Here is a 24,606-nt window from a genome sequence, read left to right as displayed (position 1 = left end):
AACACACACATCAATTAGCCTAGGCCTACACAAGGTCAGAATCTTCAATATCAGTCTTCCACCTCTGCATCTTGACCTACTGGAAGGTTTTTAGGGGGAATAACGTCCAAGGAACTGTCATCTCCTTTTTCTGGAATACCTCCTGAAGGACCTGCCTTAGGCTGATTTGCAGTTAATTTTTTTTTGTAAGTAGGAGTCCACTCTAAAATAACAATAAAAGTATATTGTAAATACATAAACATTATCATTATCAAGTATTATAGACTGTACATAATTGTGTGTTATACTTTTATACGACTGTCAGAGCAGTAGGTTTATTTACACCAGCACCACCACAAAAGTGTGAGTTTCAGCTACCTTATAATCTTAGGGGGCTACATTCGAATAAGCAGTTCATTGTTGATGGAAATGTTATTTGGTCTGTGACTGTAGTTGGGGACTTTGATACCCCACTTTTAATAATCTATATAACAACTAAAAAAAAATCAAGAGTGATATTAAGTATCATTAGTCATTAAGGAAATGCAAATTAAACTACAATGAGTTACCAGCATATATCTATTAAAATGGCTTATATTTAAAAGACTGACCACAGCAAGTATTGGAAAGGATGTGAAGGAATTCTAATGTTTCCACGTTGCTGGTGGGAATGTAAAATTGTGTAACCACTTGGACAATAGTTTGACAGTTCTTTAAAACGTTAAACATATAGTTATCATATGATCCAACCATTCCACCAACATATATGTTGGCATTTTCCCAACAGAGAAGAAAGCCTATGTTCTGTGGGGTCTGCATCCATAGATTCAACCAACCATGGATCAAAAATATTTGGAAAAAAAATAGTATCTGTACTGTACATGAACAAATTTTTTTTTTTTGAGTTGGAGTCACTCCATCATCCAGGCTGGAGTGCAGTAGCACACTCTCAGCCACTCCAGCGTCGACCTGCTGGATTCTGGCAGTCCTTCCACCTCAGCCTTACAAGTAGCCGGAGCTACAGGAGTGTGTTACCATACCTGGCTAATTTTTTGATATATTGTAGAGACGAGGGCTTGCCAAGTTGCCCAGGTTGGTCTCGAACCCACAGGCTCAGGCAGTCCACTTGCCTCAGCCTCCCAAAGTGCTGGGATTATAGGCTGAGCCACTGAGCCCAGCTCAGACTTTTTTCTTGTCATTATTCCCTAAAAAAATATAGTGTAACAACTATTTATACACACTTTACTTTGTCTTAGGTATTATAAGTAATCCAGAGATGATTTAAAGTATATAAGAGGAAGTGTGTAGCTTATATGCAAATGCTACCCCTTTTTATTTCAGGGACTTGAGCATCCTCGGATCTTAGTGTTCTCGGACGGTCTTGGAACCAATCCCCCACAAACTCGGGGACAACTGTACACAAATGTTTATAACAGCTTTATGTATAATAGCCACATTCTAGAAACCATTCAAATGTTCATCAACAAATGAATGCATAGACAAATTGTGGTATGTATATTCATACAGTGGAATACTACTCAACAACAAAAAGCAATGAACTACTGATACACACAACATGAATGAATCTCAAAATAATTATACTGACTGAGAGGTCAGACCAAAAAAAGTACATAATGTATTATTTAATTTCATAAAATTCTAGAAAAGGAAAACTAATCTGTTGGTGACAGAAAGCAGGTCTGTGCTTACCTGAAGCAGAGGGATAGGGAGGAGGCATAGGGCGGAGTGACAGGAAGTGATCACAAATCAGCATGAGGTCACTTTTGGCGTTATGAATATGTTCATTATCTTGACTGTGGTGATGGTTTTACTGGCATATGTCAAAATGTACTGTAGATTTTTAAATTTTCACAGTTTATTATGTACTAATTATACTATAATAAAGATTTTTTTTAAGAAGTAGAGTTCTCAAGATTGTTGAGATTGAGGTAATAGCTTTTAGATTTGGCAGTGAAGGAGTCTTCAGTGACTTGGTGAGGGCAATTCCTGATAAATGGAGCTTTTTGCCTCTTTGTTGAAGGTAATTGCTGAGACCTATATTCATCCAGTTGCATTATCAGTTACTATTTATTGAACATTCACAGCTTTGTCTTTTTTTTGTACCAGGAGTCTTTATATAAATATGAATATTATACTAACATTAAAATCTTTAAAAATTTCCCGTTTTTTTGTTCTGTTTCCCCCAGACTTATGCGGCTATTTGGAGGAAGAAGAGGAAAGTACCACCGTTCAAAAATTTATAGACCATCTGCTCTATAAAGATGTGGTGGATTCTGGGATGTTGGAAGATCTTGGAAGGGAGGAAAACCAAGACAAGAAGCAGCAGAAGGATCCTCGTCTTACCATGGAGATGAGACATAAGCAGGTGGGAGGGAAAAACAAAATTAAAATGGATAACAGGAAGCAGTCTTTGTGTAACACATTTAATAAGCTTAAATAAAGACATAGGCTTTATTATGAAAAGGGTGCCATCTGTGGTTTGGTTAGAAAGAATAAAAATAAAATATAAGAACTTCAGAAGAAAAATAATTCTCATAAACTGAGGGTAGAAACAATTTATTTAAGAAATAACCCAAAAAAAGAATAATTGATTTTTACCTAGAGTGTTGAGGTAAGCTATTATTTCAAATGTGGTACTTCCTAATATAAATACGTAGATTGCATTCTCAAATTTGGTTTTTGAATTGTGACACTAATATATTAATATTATGAATATTCTGGTGAGTGTTATAAGAATTATTTTCTACACAACTGAAATTCACTTATTTTGTGATTATAATTTAGAATAGAGGACAGATCTGAATTAAATCCAGTTCAACTGTTTTGAATTAGAAGGCATGTGGGAACTTTTTTTTCTTCAAAGAGATTAGTAGGTTATAGCAAAAAAAGACTTGTGTCTCAACACTTTGTAAAGTAGCTTCAGGGAAACAGAATAACCAAGTCTTTGCCATATGTTCAGAACCAAGACTAAACTAGAATTAATATCTATATGTGTGTGTACTATCCTTGTATAACACTGAATTTCTGATTGCCAAATTTGAAAGTCGATGCTTTAAATCATTGAAATATGCCTAATCAGCACTGGGGATTTTAGAGAAATGGGTAAAAATATGACTGTAGTTTGAACTTAAGACAAAAGAGAAGAGAAGATAGATGACCATTGTCTGGAAGTCTTATCACAACTAAAGAGTAAGATAAGGGTAAAGTTAAGTGAAGCAGGAAGGAAAGGACCATCCTTAGCTCACAGCATGCTAAGCCTTCTAAAGAATTAATAGGTTTGAAAAAAGTGAAATGTACTTATTCATATTTTTGGTGTCCAAATATGATCCAGAATCACCGGTTTATTTAAATAATGATAGAAGTCTACATGTGGTGGCTCATGCCTATAATCTCAGCACTTTGGGAGGCTGAGGCAGGAGTCTTGCTTGAGCCCAGGAGTTCGAGACTAGCCTAGACAACATAGTTAGATCTTGTCTCTACCGTAATAATAATAATAATAATAATAATAATAATAATTAGCCAAGCATAGTGGCGTGTGCCTGTAGTCCCAGCTACTCGGAGGGCTGAAGTGGAAGGATCACATGAGCCTAGGTGGTAGAGGCTGCAGTGAGCTGTAATCATGCCACCACACTCCAGCCTGGGAGACAGAGTGAAACCTTGACTCAAAATAAGTGAATGAATGGATGAATGGTTGTAGTTTTCTTTAAGGTAGTAAATCACTGTTCACAATGTAGCCTCAAAAAAAAAACAAAATCCCCATTCTCACTGAAATTATAATTCAAATGCAATCAGGACCTAACTAAAAGCAGTAATGTATACTTTGGACAGTCTGTCAGTGGGAAATCATAAGTAAATAAGATTCCAAAACTTGGGGGCTGACCCATTAGATTCTCAGCTTTTCCATGATACAGATCATTCTACTGCACTCCAGCCTGGGCAACAGAGTGAGACTCCAACTCAAAAAAAAAAAAAATGTGTTCTAAAGTTTTGCATATCCTTTTCCCTTGAAAGGCTGTATTTTGCCTTTGTTGTATCTTCTTTAAGGTAAAAGAAAATCGCTTAAGGCGTGAAAAAGAACTGGAGCACCAGAGAATTGAAAAGGCCCTGAAAAAATCTGCCTTCTTGGAGGCTCAATGTCTGGTACAAGAAGAGAAGAAAAGGAAGGCTCTAGAGGCCAAGAAAGAGGAAGAGGAGATTCAACGGGAGATGGTAAAGCTGCGGAGGGAGATAATTGAGAGGAGGCGCACTGTGGCCGAAGCATGGAAAATGTAAGCCAGCATGATAAGCAGTGTGGAATTTCTCTGCTCAAGCAGTCATTTTGGGAGTGCTCTCAAGTTCCTAAAATGACAAACATAGCAATAACAAAACACAAAAGAGAAATCACCCACTATCCACCATCTTAACAAATTCACTAATTTCATTTGTTCATGTTTCCTCCTGATCTTGGTCCCTTTACATATTTAATTACAACCATAATGTACATTTAATTTGTCATTCTACTTCTTATAATTAACACATTGCCTGGAGTCCTGAGGTGTTTATGATACATTGAGTTCCTACACCATGGTTTATGGAATGACTTCCTCCCCATACTGGTAAACATTTCTGCTATTTCACATTTTTCACCATTATAATATTACATTGAGCATCTTTAAGCATGGAACATTTTCATTCTTTTGAATTATATTCTTAGGATAAATTCTTAAGAGTGTAATACTGAGTTAAACGGTCTAGGTCTTTTTATGACTCTTGAAACTTTGCCAAATTGCTTTCAAAATGGATTGTACTTATTCCTCTATCACCAGCAGCGAGCCAGTTTACCACACTCTTCTCAGCATTAGAGAGTATCAGTATTTTCATTATTTTTACACTTTTAATGGGCATTGTGTTGATTAGCTTGCGTTTCTTTGGTTACCTAATATTTTTAAGGTTGAACATGTTTCCTCATGTGTATTTGGTAATTGTGCCTTGTGCTGTTGTAAATTGTGTGTCTTATTTTCTGATCATCATGTGGAATGTCGCCATTGCCTTACTGCCACAGATAAGAAAAAGAATATCTGACATAAGAGAAAAATGATAGTAGTCCTCACAGGATGTAGTACCGTTTTCCATCCTCATGTAGCAAATGAACTTCATAAGTGAAATAACTAATGTGTTTATTCTGAGAAACAGCACTGATGCATGAATAGCAAAAGTCTTGGAACAACATGAGTGAAATGTCTGAATACTCTAGCCGAGAGGCCAGAAAGACCTATTAGATAATCCCTTCCTCCTCCATAGCCTACGCCGCTTTCCCCCCTGTGTTCTTGATTGCTCTTATTCTACCCAGTTTAAAACAGCTCGGCAGTGGACATGTGCTTCACTCCTTCAAGTGCCAGGCTCAGGCCTCCTCCAGATGCCATTCCTTTCAGAAAGCAATCACCAATGTTTTAGTGATTTCTTTCTAAGGTCAGGTCTGCTTTTCAGATTGCTCACAAGCCCTGGAAAAACTAGGCTGACCTAAAATAAATTGTGAAAGTAAGTAACATTTGACAGTAGCAGGATGCTCTGCTCACAGTGGGCACTCAACAGATGTTCACTGATCAGTCATTTCTTTTAAAAGTTAAAATCTTATCCATGCTTACAGTAAGACAGATAATATGTTCTACTTCTAGATGGATAAACCAATTTAAACTTTCCAGAAAGCAATTTGGCAATAAACAGCAAGAGGCATAAAATGGTATTATCTCTTGACCTACGAATTCCAGTCCTGGGAAAACTACCCTAAAAATATTATCAGAAATCCAGACAAAGTTTTGTGCACAAATATAATTAAAAGAACATTATTTATAATAACAGATATTCATAAGTATTAGAGACATTATTGCATAATGGATGTACAATGAAACAGGACTGACTTGAAATATGGATGACTTTTATACCTCTCCAGTTTTTCACAATCAGCAGCTGTTACTTTCCTAACAGATATATATTCTAATGTTATTTTTTAAAAGTCAGATTCTCGGTATTGGAATTGTATTTCTTTAATATATTAGATTTGTACATTGTGTTTATAAATATACATAATTATATTTATTTAATGTATTAGATAAATGCCTAGAACCATTTAATATAACATTGTTGTGCCATTAGTAGTTTGGAAAGAGTCAGTAAAATTTTATTGTTGGTAGGGCTTTTTAACTTGTTTGTAAGTGACCTAGTCTTCCTTATTGCATAGTTTTAAAATATCTCTTTCAAGATATTTATTAATCACACAGGAAAAAATAGTAACTTTATACTGGAGAAGCCACCTTAAACAAGTGATATAGGTTAACATCATCAGTAATAAAACATAACATTGTGTGCCCTCTGTATGATACATGAGAATGAATGAGAGAATATCTATAGAGTATTCTGGCATCACTCTTAATCTGGGTTTCTACAACTGTAAAATGAAGTTCTAGGAAGACCAGATAACTTATTTGACTTTTCACAGCTTGTTTGTGGCCAGAGCTTATTAATTCCAATTCCTGATTAGGTGCTATGTTTATTAATAGTATATATTTTATACACATACACTCCAGTAAGAAGGCCATAGCTATGAGCTTGCTTGAGTTGGTGAGCGAAAGAAGGATGACCTGGATAAGGAAGAATAGACAGGAGAGCGAGAAAAAGGATGACCAGAAAGAAGAGCAACAAGGCTACTAAGAGATTCTGGTTACCTATCTGAGGGCCTTTTACAATTTTTTCATTAAGTTCTACTTTTTTCTCTTTTTAGCTATTTTAGGATTATTCTAGACTCCAGTCTCTCCTTACTCAACAGCACCAGATTCTTTTATTATTCTTCTTGTTAGAGACCTTGTAAAAAGCCTTGTAGTAAGAACCTCATTCTTTCTTTACTTGAAGATACCCTTTCCCCATTTTAAGAAGAGAGAGAACTTATGCTTATCTTAGAGAATACCCAGGCGTTATTAACGCTCAAATTCCAATTGGAGTATGGCTCAATGCTAGACTAAATAAAAATACTAAAGTATCTATAGGACTGTCTACTTCTCAAGGTACTTTATAAATCTTATATTATTTAATCTGTATTTTATAATGGAATTAACTAAGGTTCCAAATAAAAATCACCCTAATATGTAGCTTTAGAGCCAGATCTAAAAATCTCTATCTTCTGATGGAAAATTCAGTGTTCATTCCACTATTGTAGGTTGTAATTTCTCATTGTTAAATCTGTTGTACATATGTGTATTTTGAAATTGTCATTAATAGAGAGAAGAAAAGGCAAGAAGAAAATTCTCAAAGAAATTCAGAAAAGGACATGTTTCAAAGTGCTCGTGTTCTTCTGGATGAGAAGAAAATGGCAGAAGAAAGAAAAAAGAAACTGAAAGAGTTATTAATCCAAACTTTCAAGGAAAATCAACAGGTGAGAATTGTAATGTCTTTTAATTCAGCATTCTGTAGTGTGACAAGAAGCTCCTTCAGAGATAGGATAAAGTAAACACTAAGACCAGCTTAACCTCATCACAAATACCAAAACTGCCCACACCGTTTTTTCTCAGCTGACCTGGTGTGCAGAGCAGTGTACCAATTCCCTGTACTGAGACTATTCTTGATATACTCTGGTAGGATCCTGGGAAATTAGAAGGTGTGGGAGTAAATTTAGAATATCTTCCTAAATTACCCTTTTCAAAACAGCATTTAGCTACGAAAGTAACTGCAATTTTTGAAAGCTTGACTTCCATTTTGACAGTCTTCAGAACCATTGTGTTCTGGAGTATTCAGAAGATACAAGAACCAGTTACTTGCCTTTTGATAGCTCAGATCTTAAAGTAATTATACACTTATGTCTGTGCCCTTTTTAACGGTCTACATTTTACTTCACCCTTTCTTTATGACCAGTTTCTTATAGACAAATGATATCCTTATCAGGCTACTTAAGCAATTTTTTTCAATGAAGTGGGATCGATAAAATTATGAATTTGGGGCTTATAACATTTCAGGTAAAAAGAATTACTTGGCAAATTTGTAAATGGGAAGGTTGGACAAGAAAAGATAAAGATATACATTTTATGTATCCTACAACATCCACTCCAGGACATTGCTGAAATTTAGTGAAAACTAATGGAATAAACACATGAATTAATGGCTATCGTAAGAGAAAAGAGAATGTTAGGAAGATGAGAAGGGAGCTTGATAATTGTAGGGATAGACATATAACGTTCCTGGAAATCAGTTATAGGAATTTGAATATGATATAGATAACTCAGATACAAGGAAAAAAGTCAAGTAGTCAAAGCAATTAAAATAAAAAAAGATAAGCAGGGCGTGATGGCACACACCTGTAGTCCCAGCTACTTGGGAAACTAAGGCAGGAGGATCGCTTGAACCCAGGAGTTCTAGTCAAGCCTGAACAACATGGCAAAACCCTGTCTCAATTTGAATAAAAATAAAAATTTTTTAATTTAAATACAATTTAAAAAATTTTAAAGATAGACACATCTGATGGTGGCATTTGGGCTGATATGCAGGAAGTTGTCATTATTCAAATATTAACAAAAACTTGGTCAGACTTTTGGCTTCGTAAAACAGAGGGAAACATGGTAGGAAGGAATGTTAAGTCTTGGAATTAACATTTTGAGAAAGTCTAACAAAGACTCTTAGACTCTGCATCCTTCATGAGACAGATGGAGTTGGTCCATAACAGCAGTTCAGAGAAAATAGGAAGAGAAACGAGTATTCAGTAGGTCATTTTGAGAAGGCGTAAGGAAAAATTACCATGATACATTACTCAACAAGTGAGAGATAAATAAGTCATGTATTCTTTAAAAATTTTTAAATTGTATTGAAGCCTACAGTACAATCATATACGTTTTAGTAAAGACTGCTAGATACAAATGATAGACATATGTGCAAAGTTTTACAAATTTAGTGACCCATCTAAAACAGATTACTTAGTTTTAAAAGTAACAATATTTGACAAACAGAAAACTTTTGACACACAGAAAAATTGCAAAAATAGTGGAGAGTTCCTGAATATCCTTCACCCAATTTTTCCCAGTGTTAATGTTTCACATCAGCATAGTATAATGATCAAAACTAGGAAATTAACATTGGTACAATATCATTAACTAAACCATAGATCCTATTAGAATATCATCAGTTTTTCTACAGATGTCATTGTTCCAAGATTCAATCCATAATTTCACATTGCATTTAGTTATGTCTTCTTAGTGTCCTCCAGTCTGTGACATTTCTTCAGTCTTTCCTCATCTTGTGTGATCTTGATGTTTTTGAAGAAAACTGGTTAAATTTGTAGAACATCTCTCAATTTGAGTTTTCTGATGTTTTCTCCTGCCTGTATTGAGATTATATTTTTGGGAAGAATGCTATAAGAAGTGATTCTGTGTCCTTCTTAATATATCCTATTAAGGAGTACATAATTATTGATGTTAACCTTGATCACTTGGTTAAGTTTGTGTCTGCTGGGTTTCTCCATTTTATTTTATTTTTTTATTTTTTTTTGAGTTGGAGTCTCACTCTGTCGCCCAGACTGGAGTGCAGTGGCCGCTCCCGGCCACCGCAACCTCGACCTGCTGGGCTCCAGCGATCCTTCCCCCTCAGCCTTCCGAGTAGCTGGAATTACAGACGCGCGCTACCACACCCAGCTGATTTTTTTTGATTTATTGTAGAGATGAGGTCTCGCTGCCCAGGCGGGTCTCGAACCCGCAGGCTCAGGCAATCCACTCACCTCAGCCTCCCAAAGGCGCGGGATTACAGGCTGAGACACCAAGCCCGGCTCTCCATTTTAAAGTTGCTATTTTTCTGTATTCATATCTTGCAGAAGATTTTTTGAAACTATGAAAATGTTTTCCTTCTCTTTAAACTATCACCCACTAATTTTAGCATCCACTGGTGGATCTTGCCTATAACAGTTATTGATGTATATTTGGCTAATGATGATTTTGTGCTTCCCTCATTTCTTCTATATTTGTTATTTGAAATTCCTCTGGCAAAAAGAACTGTCCTTTTTCTCTATTTATATATGAATTTATTTATATAGTTATTTATTTTATTCAGTATGTGCTCATTGATATTTATTTTAATCTATGGATCATACTCTAATATTGTTGTTTACTTGGTTATTAAAGTTATTGCAACTTTGGCCATTGGGAAATCTTTCAGTTTAGCACCTTTGCCCTATCAACATGAGGCATGTCCTCTTTTTCTGGCACATCTTGTGTTTCCCTGGCCTAGCCCTGAAATCAACCACTTCTACATGGAACTTTGTTTCCTTTTATTGGAGAATAGTCTTTAGAAACCAAGATCTAGGTACTAAGTGTGCTCACTGCTACTGGGATGTCATTGTATCTGGGCCCTCTCTGCAGACAGAGCTAGGAAATATATGTAAGTATATTAACCCACGCATATACACACATTATATTTGCTTCTATGTCTGTTTACATATTAAAATTCATGAGTTTATAACCTCAATTCCAGTACAGCAAAACAAAGTTCATGTTATTTTCCCCCTTTCCTTATTTGTACCTTCTGTATCTATAGAATAAACAATTATGAATTCATAATGATATTTTCAATCATAATCCAGCATCACAGGTTTCAGTGTGGCCTTTCCCTCTTGCTTATTTGTAACTTCTTTCTCTGACAGTGAGAAACCTGGCTGATTATCTACATTATATTTATTTATTAGTTCAATCCTAGTACTATAAAAGTAGTTTCAGAATTGCTAACCCATTATTCCATGGAAATAAATTTACTAAACCACAGTATTTGCATAGTTATTTTTGATTTTAGCTTTATAGTATTCAGTCAAAATGCTATTTTCCAAAGTTATTTAAGTTAGCTCTTTTTTTCCCCTTCCACTTCAGTGTGATTGGTTTTCATGTATAATATGGTTAGTGAACCTCTAGCTTCCCCAGTGTATAGGGGTATAACTGAGACATGGTAAAAATCCATACTCCTCAGGCTTTTACATAGATTTGGCTGGAGACAGGACAATCCTCTGGTAAAGGCCACAGGAGGAGGCTAGCCTTCTGGGCCCATGATCTTGGTCCAGTCAATATCCTAGCCTGGTTCTAAAGAGGCCTGAAGCTGCCCCTGGGTAATGAAACTTGGATACTAAACAGGCTAGATATGACCACAGGAAGAAAAGGAGGAAAATGCCTGGCTGACTTGTAGAGAGTGGCTAGATAACTGGAAGCTCTTGTCAGCACCCTCAAGATGTTTCCCTGGCACAACTGCTACAGAAATAGCTATATAGAATATCTGCAGGAAGACTTTAAAGAATCTGTGTTGAGGAGTTGTAGATTTCTTTAATTCCTGTAATTCTTTATGGTTTAATTCTGGGTTTTATTTTTCCCTCCAAACAATATCTTAACATCTTATTTGGGCCACATTATTTAATAGGAAACTTTCTGAGAGAGGGAGAAACACGATTCAAAAAACAATTTCAGGTATAGCACTATTCATACATCTTTTCTACACATTTCATTGCCAGGTCTCTTTGTTTTACCAAAAACATCTTTTTTTTTTGGTATAGATATTTTCTACTTCCATCCTATCCTATTTTCTCTTTGATCTTGCAGTGAAATCTCTTGGGGATGTACAGCAATCCATGTGTCACTGCTAATTAGCAGAAATAACAAGGGATTAACTATGAAATTCTTATACTATAAGAATTCTCATCTTATTGTGAAACACATTTTTGTTTCTTAAATAAGATGAGAAATTCCAGCTGGGCTCTGTGGCTCAGCCTGTAATCCTAGCCTTTGGGAGGCTGAGGTGAGTGGATTGCCTGAGCCCGTGGGTTCGAGACCCACCTGGGCAGCGAGACCTCATCTCTACAATAAATCAAAAAAATCAGCCGGGAGTGGTAGCGCATGCCTGTAATTCCGGCTACTTGGAAGGCTGAGGCAGAAGGATTGCCGGAGCCCAGCAAGTCGAGGCTGCGGTGGCCAGAAGCGGCCACTGCACTCCAGTCTGGGCAACAGAGTGAGACTCCAACTCAAAAAAAAAAAAAAGAATGAGAAATTCCATGATCTTTCCTGCTTGTGAAAGTTGAAGGGAGAGATGAAAGATGAGTGACACTAACCTACATCTTAATTTTCTGGGAGAAGATTTTGGTTTGCTCATTTTCTGTTAAAGTAAGATAATAATGACCCAAAGGAATCATTGTTAAAATTATGCTTGTGACATAGCACCTTCCAAAATTCACCTCAAACTAAACCAAGGAAATGTGGAGATACTGTATATGGAAAAGAAGCCTGGATTTTTCCGAAAAGATGATGAAAACTGTAGTTAAATATCTCATTTATATACCATGATTCCTTTCCAAAGATCTTAGTTTTATCAGGACTGCCTACACACCACTTAAGCAAAACTGTTTCTGAGCTGACACATAGCAACAGTCCTCTCAGCAATGTTGTCTTATATTTGGGAAGGGAAATAAAGGAAAGCTTCTTTACCAAAAAAAAAAAAAAAAAAAAAAAAAAACCTGCAAAAGAAAGAGAAATGCCAGCACCCACATGAAGAATATTGGGATTTATAGAACTCTCCCCTCTTGTTTATTGCCAAGGGCAATGTGTGGTATACATTTTAGGAGGAGTTTATAGCATTATTGTATTTTACTTTATATAGCCAACTTTATAGAATTTTTCCACATAAAATCTTATCAATTTTGATGGGGTATTGTTTGCTTATTTTGTTGTAATGTTCTTTCTTCTCTCACTCTATGGTAATCCAGATTTCCTATTCTCACAGAGGGGACAGTGAGGGCCAAAATATTGGGCTGGTGTTTTGCATTTCCAAGTGCTATGAAGTCTCTTTTTTTATTCAGAAGTTCTCGTTTTTAAATATATGATTTTTTTTGTCTTTTGAAAAAAGTACTGATTAAATTTTGCTTTTAAAAGTTGAGAAAAGGGCCTTTGACATAAGTGAAGCCCATTCTTTAAAATTTTACAGAGCAGAATATCTTTTCCCCTAAACACTAGACATTTAGGGTAAATATTTACAAGATACTTGAGAACCATGTGGGTGAGGAACTGATGGCATCACGTCATTGTCTTGTTGTCAGATCAGGTGAATCAAGCATGTGTCTGATGTATTCTGAAGTAAGCTATGTTCTTGGCACTGTGTGTGTGTGTGTGTGTGTGTGTGTGTGTGTGTGTGTGTGTGTGTGTGTGTGTGTGTGTAGTCAAGGGTGGAGAAGAGTTGGCAGGGAATAAAGATTTTGATGGAGAGGGAGAAGAAGGTCTCAAAGGGAAATAAAGAGGAAGGAAAGAGAAGGCTATGGGGAGCAGTAGGTCTCCTCCTTTCCTGTAGACGTGAGGTCATGAGAACTGGTCCAGGTGGTGTTGGAAAAGAAGACCTGTGCTAATGAGTAGTCATGTTACAGGATGCATTATGGTCATTCTTCTTTAAAAGAGCCTACAGCCAGTACATTCTTGTTGGTTAAGAGCCAATTTACTATGTGGTGAGACTAAGCAATTTCTTCCTGAAATCCTACTAGTTCTAGAGTGAAACAGAATAACTATTTTGCCATGATAAAGATCTTTCTCTCTCCAACCCCCAGGCACTTCATAACATTTGTGTTTATGGTCTTTTCCCCAGGTACAGTAGTCACCAAAAGGAAAAAAGAAGTTACGGATTGCTTCCTTTTGTAGGAGTAGGGTTTTGGTTCCTCTTAGCATGAGAGCAGCAAGGAGTCACTTAGAGGTCTCTAGGGAGGGTAGCTTTCTTCCTGACACTCAAATCTTGGCCAACTCCCATAGACCACTAGTTGTACCAGTTAGTTCTATTCAGCAAAAATAAATTGTAAACTTGTTGACATTTTTGTCCTCTTTACAATTCATTGTTTATTTTTCCATGACGGAGAATTTTGATGCAATTATCACTGAGCTTTCTGACAAAAGGGAAATAGCTGAGGAATTTTGATGAGTTACCCACTTCATTAATCAGAACAAGCATCTCTAGTGACAGGGTTAGAATTACAATGAAGATTAGATAGCAAATTGCTGTTCCACCTAACGTCAATCATTCCCAGTGACAGCAGTGTGATTACACTTCAGGGAAGAGCTTTTCTTGCCAACAGAACGAGGGCAACTCCAGTGCAGGTAATAAATTTAGCAGGGAGCGCTGTCATTTCTTTTCTTCAGTGGAATCCTAACAACCAATGAATATCTTGTGGAAGATTTTGTGGCAAGGAAACCATTTCACTGTAAAACTACCCAAATCTTACCTTGTAGTATTTTATTTTAGAAATTATTATATAAGAGAACCCCCCCAACCGGAATTTATTAAAAAATTGTGTATTTATTCTTACATGTTTAAACTTTAGTGACCTTCAAAGTACTCTCTGATGCATTACACCTATAGAGATGCTTTTTCCATTGCTCAAAACTCTTTTTGAACTCATCAATTTTGATGCCTTTTAGTGCTTCTGCAGTTTTTTGTTTCACCTCTTCTGCTTTGGCAAAATGTTTCCCTTTGAGGATTTTTTTTCATTGGGGAAACAAACAGAAAATGTCACTCAGGGCGAGATCAGGTGAATAGGGAGGGTGGGGTACAGGAGTCATGCTGTTTGGGACAAAAACTGTTGAACACTCAGTGCAGGGTGGGCAGATGCGCTCGTAAATCAAATAATTTGAAATGGGCAAATGTATTGAAAGAATCTCCAAAATTTTACTGAAGCCAAACACAGCCTCTCACAACAATACTAGTTGGTACGCTGTTGTCAATCGGTTACTAGCAGGGGAAACCTGTACTATGGGGCCCACCCTCCAAAAAAAAATTGTTTATTTTTAGGTGCCCCCTTATAGCTATGTGCTTAGGAAAAGTTTTCCCCATCATGATTTTCTTATTTTCTTTACCTATAATAAACCTTAATTATAACCACATACTGTGATAAAGAGATAGTAGAAGTTAGAAAAGAATGCATGACAATTAGAAAATTTATTAGAAATAAATACATGGTATACAAATAAATGAACTGGGAAAGAAATGGAAGCAAGTCTGACTGTTTACCTAACTAGTTAAAATTTTAAGTTCTCCTGGCTTCAACAGAATGTATTCTTCTTCTAACTCACTTGTGGTTTTAAATATGACTTTTTGTTTTAGAGAGCAAAGGGATAAAGTATTATTATAGTTCCAGAGTAGAACTAAAGAAGAGAAGCAGACTGGAAGCAGCCGGGAGTAAGCTGGGGGGAGGGAGGAATAGAAAGAATAAATAGTTCATGTCTGTGGAAGGATGCCACTTTTCATCCCTTAACAGAGAGCTACCATTATCTTCCAGAGAAGATGAGACAGAGTATATTCCTTACCCAAATATTTTCTTCCAAGCACACTTATGAGACTCCTGCTTACTTGAATAATGATTGCTATGAATCAATAATAACTAAGCTGCTATTCTTGATTCATACTTTATTTTTTTATTTAAATTTAATGGGACTGCTTTTTTGAGCAGGCAGGAATAAAAAACCAATAGCAAGTCAATTTTAAGGAAGCAGTTGCTGTGCGAGTCTGTCACTTGCTGTTGTTAACTTGTGTAGTGAAACTAAACTATAGACCTTTAACACCAATCATTTTGCTCTCAGGGTCACAACCTAAGTATTTTTAAATAAATATATTGATTAGAGAATTTATTTATTTATATTTTTTATTTTAAAGATGTGAGGTACAATTCAGGGTTAGGTATACAAATGTTCATTATACAGGTACCCTTGTTGATGAGGTGTGCCCCTCCCTCCCCTGGCAGTTTCCTTCAACTGCCAATCCCAGTCACCCCTGAATTAAAAACTCAAAATTTCTCCTCCTAATTCAAATGTTTCTAACCAATGCTTTTTTCCCATGGTACATTATGTATAGTTTTATTTCATTACCAAAAAAAAAAAAAAAAAGCAAAGGATTTGCCCTTCTTTTTTATAGGAGTCTTTTTGCCTAATAAAAGAGAGTCATCAGGATGCTGAAATGTTTGTTTTAGTTTTAGCAATACCACTAACTCTTTAGTTTGTGAATTGACTCATTAAGCCTTTCTCTACTTGAAGTTTTAGCTTAGTGAGGTAAGCCACAGTAACATATACAATCTCTATTTTATAATAATGGCCTAAAAATTAACAAAATGGTACATATAAGGTGTTTTAAACTTTACAAAGAAGAGGAACATAGAAATCTGACAACACTATTAATAGTGTTATTACTGTCAAGGGGATTATGTTTGTACTATTTCACCATTATAAATAATCCAGGAGTTAAAATTAGAGATAGCTATGCATAGAATAGTTCACCAAGTCATTCAAGAGGAATCTCTTAAATGAATGTGGCAAATAGACACTGGATATACTCTTTTGACTATGACATGCGAGTTAGTGCCATTTTTTTTTTCATGCTGTATTTTGTGGAACAAAAACAAATAATGCAAAAGCCATGCCCCTTCAACCAGGCAGGCATGTGTCTTCTGGTTATGACTAAAGGCATATCCAGTATTCAAGTCTCCTTTCCTTCCTCCCTTCCTCCCTCCTTCCTACCCTTCTTTCCTTTCATCCTTCCGTCCAAGGTATCTAAGTAAAGGTCTAGAGAATGTGTCCTCATTGGACATATGGAAAGGGCTTTTTAAAGTGTGCCATGGTTTCTCCTAATGAGAAATTACCATAAATAATATGTATAGTTTGTCTAAACGGGAATATAACATACCCTGTGTAGAAAACATTTCTCGTCAAATGGGCTGTTTCTAAGATTTCTAGCATATGCTTCTTTATGCTATTGGTCTTTTATTTATATATCCTCTCTCCTATAAGCTCTCAAAAGTAGAGATATCTTAAACACTTTTGTTCAGCATTCCCAAATTCAAACACAGAGGTGAGTACTTAGTAAACGTTGAAACAGTGTAAGTTAAGTATTTTTACAAAGAAGGAAGAAGTGAATAGCACTAAATCTGGCCCCAATAAAGCTGCCAAGTCCTTGGGACTGGTCATCAATATTCCCCATACTTCCTATGAAGTCACTTTGTAGAGGTTACTTTCTGTTTTTATGTTCTTCATACTGAATACCACTCTCAGATTTGCCATTCCCATTTATGGAAGCTATTCCCTTCTCTCAGGAGGCCCACAGTCTACTGGAAATCAGCACACCAGTGATTATGATATAGTGTGACAGGTGTTTTAACTGAATAAAGCATAGATTGCTCTGGGAACACAGTGGAGGGCACTTACATTTAGGGAGAGGAGTTGGTAATAGGAGGGGTTCTTGAGAGCCCTGACTCCTGAAGCAGTCAGGGAGAGAGAGTGAGCAGAAAAGGAGAGAGAAATCAGTTTGAACATAGGTAGGAAAGTGTGAATTAGCATAGTTGGTGTTAGGGCTGAGAACTGAAAGTAAATTGATCCAGAAGGAACGTATTAAGTTTGCTGACAGGATAGAAGGAGGCAAGGACTAGGTCTCAGTGATTTTCTTAGTCTAGGATCCATGAGTAAAGTACTACTCTGGAGATATCCTTAGGGTTGGTAGACCTTGGCTAATTTGCTGTCAGATGATGCATATTGTGGGAGGTTACAGGCATCCTGAACATCTAGTCTCTCTAGGCTCACTAAGTCCCTTATACTGTCAGTGATAGCCCAGCTGAAGTTGTTTTTAGCTCTCTTATTCTCAGGGACCAGAGACCCCATTCCATCTTCATGGGATATTCCATGTTTGCTTGTATAGGACATCAGTGGTGTCAGTAACAGGAATGAATTAAGTGGTTGGTGTTTTAGTCTCCAAGACAGCCTGGCAAGGGAGGTCACGTTGGAAGCAGGCTTTCAAGCTTCTCAAACAAGCCCCTTAGTTCATATCTTAGATGCGACTTGTTATTCCAACTCCCCATAGACTGGTGCTTTATGATGGCAATTAAGTATTTTAAGTCGTGAGGCTGAGAATGCCTCAATCGCATGACTTGAATTATTATAAAGTAATTGTGTTTTTTCTGTTCCCTTCCATTAAGACAACAATTCCTAGATTTGTTTTAAAAAGTGTAAGGGAGAAATCTGAGGAGAGGCTCTCGATATTAGATATTATAAAACTAGTGCTGATGGGCTGTGATTTTCCAAATGTTTCCACTGCAGTGTCAAAAGCGGTATTTCTCTGCCTGGCACAAGCTGATTCTTGATCATAGGATTAAGCTGGGGAAAGCTGGGACCCTGTCTGACTGGAAGATTCAACTGAAGGTCCTGAGGGTCTGGAGAGATTACACAAGATCCCAGAAGTTGGTGCGGGAGACTCAGGCTTTGGAAAATGATCTTAGAGAAGAAAACAGGTACCATTATTTATACTGTGAAAATCCTTCTGGTATGTTATTTTCCTTCTGAAGAATCCAGAAATAAACTTTTAAAATGCTAACTGGGATTATCTTATCCACTTAAAAAGTATGGTAGTCACAGTTTTTCCATGTTACATTTCAAATTAGAAAATTTTAACTGAAAATTATGAGCAAATAAAATAATTTGATTAAAATGTTCTAGCCAGGTTCTGTGGTTCACACCTGTAATCCTAGCTACTCAGGAGGCTGAGGTGGGAGAATTGCTTGAGCCTAGCAGTTCAAGCCAGCCTGAGCAACACAGTGAGACCCTGTCTCCAAAAACAAAATAAACTATACTAATATGCATGATTTTCTTTCCTTAAAGGAAGCAAGTATTAGAATTTTCCTTTGTCTTCTGGTGTAGAAACATTACACCTTGGACCATCAAACATTCAGAAGAGGGGATTTGGTTTATGAGTATATACCAATAGTTCTCATTGATAGAAATCACTATCTGTACATAGAATGTTAATTAGTGACACAGGAACATCCATCTGCGAGGGTGGACCTGCCAAGAGTGATTCCTCCTACTCTGCTGTCTTTTGTTCCACACCTTATTTACAGGGTTTTCATAACTTTGTATCAGTTTCATCTTACACCTATGAATGACACAGAATTCTGTCTTCAAGTGAGGCTTTCTTTAGTCTATCATCTTAAAATTAAATAATTTTCTTCTTCTAATTTCCAAATTCAACTTTTCATTCTTGAGTTGAAATGATAGATGTAGAAGAAATCATTTGTTTATTTGGGGCAAAGGGGAAGTTCTTGTTCTTATGCATAATCACTTCTCTACCAGTAATTCTGTCATTCACTGAGGATTTTTTAAAAATTGAGTGAATGGTAGATGGAAGTATTGTTACATAGAAGGGCATGACACCTCCTGGAGCTGTGCAATCCTGTGACAGCATCAGGCCCAGAGACTGCTCCATGGCCCACTGTCCTCAAAACTCACAGTTCTATGGGGGAAACAAGATCTAGAGGCAGTACAGGTGTTGAGTAGTATTGTAAACTGAGTAATACATCCCCATCTGCTGCTGAGAACATGGCAGAGGGATGTGTAGCTGTGGCCAAGGAGTCTCTCAAAGAATGCCAGGAAAGCCTTCATCAAGAAGATGCATCTTGATCTGGGCCCTGCATGGTAAATAGGATGTTCCTATTTAGGTAGAGATGGGGAGACTGGAATGATGGCATGAAGTGTAGTCATCTGGATTGGCTGGAGACTATCAAGCATGTGGTTGTCAAGTTCATCAACTTCTGAAAGGCCTGAATGCCAGAGGTTTTTAAGCAGGAGGGTGACCTGGTCAATTTCCTCCTTTCCTGCAGTGAGGGGGGAGAAAAGAGGCCAATCTAGAAAACTCTCCCATAGTTTGTTTCCAAAGTCTCAGGACCTAGTGATTGATATTAAGAATTGGGATGATGGCTTACTGAAAAAGGAATCGTTGGCAGGATTTGCTGAACAAAGAAGGGAAAGGGAGTTTCTGTAAAGTGGAAGCAATGTGAGTGAGGGCATAAAGTTAGTGGAACCTGAGATGTTGAAGTTAAAAGTGGCCTATGAGATTTACATGCTAGAAGAAACTTGTGTAAGAAAATTCTGGAGAATTTAAGATTCCATTCCAATTAAGCTGTTTAAATATAAAAGCACTAAATAGAGATTTCATAATAGCATGATGTGCCAATTTTTTTAAAAAAAGATTTCAGAACTTTTTGTCTTGTATCTGTGAATTATTTTCAGGTGTCTATTTTTAAATGTCCAGAACGGGTACTAAACTTTTAAAAACTGCCAGAGTTAGAAAATATTTAACTTATAATAATTTTTTACTATAAAGTGTTAGAGCCAAAACAAACAAACAAACAAAAAAACCCTAGCATAAGAAGACCTCTCAAGGATCATCTGATTCAGCCCCTCATTTTACATGATAAAAGTAAGGCTCAGAGAAAATAAATGACTCAAGGTCACAAAGCTAATAGTAGCCTCAATGGACACCAAATACATACTTGTTGAATAATAATCAAGTCAGTAAGTAAATGAAGAACTCAGTTGCTTCCTCTCTTGCAACTTGAACTTGATAGAGTTTTCAAGCATCCTTTCTAAACAGTGAGCTCATAGGATAGGAGAGAGCATTTATTATAATGGGTTACTCATTGTAGAAACTTAACTCTTACCAGATTGATAAAACACAGGTGATTCTGTGGATTCACCTGACTGTTGAAGCCATTTGTTACGTTTGTCACTCAGATGTCAGCTGTGTCCTCACCCTCTTGCTCTTGCACCCACATTTGTTTTTGCCACCGGGGTTTCCCCTCACTGGACTGTTTTCCATGCAGGGGGACTGGCCAGCATTTCTGGGGTTTTTTCCTTCCCCTTTTTTCTTTCTATCCTTCCCACTTCCTCTCTGGAGCAACCACAAATCTCTCTCTTCTTATTCATAATTTAGCAATCATCTTTTTAAATTGAGCCTGTGCTCAGAGTCTCACCTCCACTCCAAGAGTTCGTCCGCTTATTTCTTCTAAAAATGCATCTAATAGGAATTGTGGTCACTCTTTTTTTCATCTCTTTTCTTTTAAAAGTAGTTATAGTAGTGGTTTTATAAAATTTCAAATTATGTCAATGTGGTGATATAATTTCAACATTTACAATTACTTCCAAACCCTGAGAATTCACTTACTTGGGTAATGCACAAAATTGTAGACACATTAAGTTAGACCCTTTGACATGGTGGTATTGAATGTCGTCAGCATGTTCACTTTTAAGAATTGGTTCCAGATCCTCCATTCCCCCTCTCCCCGTCCTCCCTGACAATATATAGCCAGCCCCAGACAACACTAGAAAAAAGCAGGGTTTGTTTTCAAGGTCTTCTGTCACCCCTTCCTGAGCCCTGCTTCCCAGATGTCTCAGTTCTTTCCTGGGAAGCTCCCTGAATTACCTCCATAGGGTCTTTAATCCTACCCTTTCTTGTACCAGTGCTCTGGGCCTTTCCTGGAACATGCTTTTATTTCTTCCCTTTGTCTCTCAAGCTCCTCATTCTTTGTTATAGTAATCCTCAATTGATATGTTGTCCCTCCTAGGAAATTTATTTCTACTTTAACAGGCATTGTCTGGACACAGTGCCCAAAATGGAAGTGACAGGAATTTGAGGGTATTGTAGCAGACCAGTGAAAAAACTGGCCCTGAATTGGGATGATGGCTTACTGAAAAAGGAATAGTTGGCAGGATTTGGGATGATGGCAGGATGATGGCTTACTGAAAAAGGAATAGTTGGTATTCCTCAAACCATGTCATTCATTTGTTCACTCATTTATTCTGTCTGATGGAATAAATTTACTCAGTCAACTAGCTTACCTGATACTTACTATATACTAGACCCTCTCCTAGGTACTGGGTGTAGCATGAGAAAAAAAGTAGTAAACATTGTTACCTTCTAGGAGTTTTCAGTCTAAGTGGAGAAGTTAAAAAATTTTATCCAAATACTAAAAATAATTGCAACAAAAGACACCATAAGATAAATACTTAGGAGTGATGTAGACTTGGCTATCATTCATTATAATCCTTTGGGAAGCTTTTTAAAAATAGGAATTCATGGGCCCCATGAGAGAGGCAGCCTGTGGTCAAGTAGAAGAGGGCATTTTTCAGTGTAGGGGAAACCTGATAAACTAGTAGAGAGTCAGGCTTGTGTAGGAACAGGTCAGGGTGAACCTACCAGGCTCACCCAGGGTTACGGAGGGGGAGTGAGGCTGAATTGAAAATAGACTGTCAGATATTCCCATTTCCAGTACTCCTAATTTCAGTGTTCTTTGGGGCAATCATTTATGGAGTGCATCTGCCAATCATGTTCAATTATCCTTCCCTCTGTGCTCACCTGGGTATGCAGGGGAGCAGCCAGTAGCCCCATGGTACCTGTAGCTAGTAATGCTCCTGACATTTTTGTCAGGCAAGAAGACCAGACTTGCATTGCCTGGCTCACTTTAAAACTTTTTTAAACAGAATCATCTTATCTTCCACTTTTTCCCTGAAGCTACCTGGTACTACTGAATGCACAAGCTTATTTTCATTCCTATTCCTGCTAGACCTGCTCATCCCAAATGTAACTGTTCATGTCACTGCTTTTTAATGATCTGTATCAGATTTCAGCACTCAGTCAGATCACTAGTGTGTGCTTATTTATCATTTCTCATTCGCCTTTAAAAATTCAAGTACTTTTTAGATACCTAGTAGTCTTGTCCTAATATAGTATTATTATCTTACATGTAGATTTTGTTCCATATCTTCAAGGTTTTTTTTTCCTTCCTATTTAACTCAATTCTCAAAAAAAAAAAAAAAACAACTTGTAGGAGAGGCAGTATAGTGGGACTTATTGACATCATTTTTGAGGATGAATCTGCAGCTTAGAAACTTTCAGTTGCTTGCCCAGTATCCCATATCTAGTTAGCATGCACCAATCACTGTCAGGTTGAGGTGTTGATCCTTGACAGCAAAGTTCATACTTAAATTCCTATTTAAACTTTTTGTATTTTGTATTCTTAGATAAACAGAGGCAGCTTTTCTCTGCATGCAGTTATATAATTGTGATAATCAGTTTATATACTCTTACTAGAAATTTCCTTATTTCAGCTTGCTAGCATATGGGGACAGTCTGTTCTTGATAAGGGAACTCTGCCTTTCACTTTATGATTATCAGGTATCTATGTCTGAAACCACTTCTTTAGGTAAGCATACCTAATTTAAATTGCATCTGAATAAAGTTTTAAGAAATTTAAGTCATTTTTCAGTTTCAAAATTTTATGTTTTTAAGTGTCTTTTGTTTTTTTGTTTGTTTGTTTGTTTGAGTTGGCGTCTCACTCTGTCGCTCAGACTGGAGTGCAGTGGCCGCTCCCGGCCACCGCAGCCTCGACCTGCTGGGCTCCGGCGATCCTTCCACCTCAGCCTTCCAAGTAGCCGGAATTACAGGCGTGTGCTACCACGCCCGGCTGATTTTTTTTATTTATTGTAGAGATGAGGTCTCGCCAAGTTGCCCAGGCGGGTCTCGAACCCACAGGCTCAGGCAATCCACTCACCTCAGCCTCCCAAAGGCGCGGGATTACAGGCTGAGCCACCAAACCCGGCTCTTTTATGTTTTTAAATAAAAGTGTAGCAATTGGCTTATATGTAGTGTTGTCACTCTGCAGAAGCGAATGTGAGGAAGCAAGAGAGGAACCAGCCTTGTCTCTGGATTCCAAGCTTCTGTGCTTCTGCCCTTCTGCCTCAGCCCACAAATACAGATATCTTATCGAATCCCCCACTTTACCATTGTAGAGTACACTGTAAGCACTACAGTAAACATGCATTTTTTACTCATTTTCTTATTTTTTTGTTTTGTTATAATTACAGAAATATTCTTCTCTTTGCTTTCTCATTGTATTCAAATAATCTCCCTGACTGTCAAAACCCAGTGCTGCTTTTGGCTGTTTGTGCTGTAAAAAACATAAATTAATATATAAGGTAAATTTCACACTCCTCTTCCTGAGCAGACTGATGTAAATAGAATTTCACGTTAATCAGACAGAGCAGCAGACATCTTCTATCCTGTGAAAATGTATGATTTTTTACTCATTTCATTATTTATACACTGATATTTTTGGAGCTGTGTTCTTACCTACGTTGCTATTTGTTATTCTTATTTCTTCTAAAATTTGTATTTCAAGGTTATAAAGTCTCATATTATTTAGTTTATGTCTATAAAAGTAAAATATTACATATTACAAATAAATATTTGTTACTACCTATTTGTCTCTTTTAAATATTTTATTTACTTTTAAAATTTTCCTTAGTCAGGCCATGGAGAAAATCTAGTGTTATACTTTTATAACAAAAACCACAAATAAGCAATCACCAAGTATTTACTGAGTATTTATCAATGCATTAGAAGGAAGCAATTAAATATAATGAAATATACTGTTGGCAGAGTTGCTTTTTTTAAAAGAGATATAGAATAGATTAGAATAGAATGTTTCAGTTATATATATTTTTGTTTCACACACATTTAAACCTGTATATTGAGTCACAATGTAACATTTTTCCTTGCTATAGGTGGCAGTAAGTACTGTAGGTGGCATTTAAGAACTGTGGAAATGATCTCCTGACTCACTGACTTGAGAATTTTAGGTTTTTCTTGATATGACCCCAAAGAGTACGTAAGGAGAATTAGGCATTATATATGTTTAGGAGAAATGGATATGCAAACAGGGTTATGGAGAAGTTATATGAGTCATCTTTACAAGATAAAAAAATATGTTTGCAGGGCTCGGTG

At 36.8% G+C, this 24,606-nt stretch overlaps 2 protein-coding genes across 2 annotated transcripts in view; one reads left to right on the top strand and one right to left on the bottom strand.

The window, feature by feature from the left end:
• CCDC191 (coiled-coil domain containing 191) overlaps positions 1-24,606 on the top strand; it is a 98,649-nt gene that overhangs the window by 18,234 nt on the left and 55,809 nt on the right. The window contains exons 5-8 of the mRNA XM_008065864.2: positions 2,187-2,365; positions 4,045-4,268; positions 7,252-7,405; positions 18,090-18,280. Of these exons, the coding sequence (XP_008064055.1) occupies positions 2,187-2,365; positions 4,045-4,268; positions 7,252-7,405; positions 18,090-18,280 (748 nt within the window). The remainder of the gene's footprint in view (positions 1-2,186; positions 2,366-4,044; positions 4,269-7,251; positions 7,406-18,089; positions 18,281-24,606) is intronic.
• The window catches only part of QTRT2 (queuine tRNA-ribosyltransferase accessory subunit 2), an 84,039-nt gene that overhangs the window by 52,428 nt on the left and 7,005 nt on the right, over positions 1-24,606 (bottom strand). Inside the window, exon 2 of the mRNA XM_008065858.2 lies at positions 21,966-21,973. The gene's annotated coding sequence lies outside the window, so the exon portion shown is untranslated. The remainder of the gene's footprint in view (positions 1-21,965; positions 21,974-24,606) is intronic.

The sequence above is a fragment of the Carlito syrichta genome, unplaced genomic scaffold (genome assembly GCF_000164805.1).
Source record: "Carlito syrichta isolate Samal-C Ts95f unplaced genomic scaffold, Tarsius_syrichta-2.0.1 Scaffold308815, whole genome shotgun sequence".
In the NCBI taxonomy this organism is placed as follows: domain Eukaryota; kingdom Metazoa; phylum Chordata; class Mammalia; order Primates; family Tarsiidae; genus Carlito; species Carlito syrichta.
Note: the sequence above shows the minus strand (reverse complement) of the source record. Positions and strands in the feature narration are given on the sequence as shown.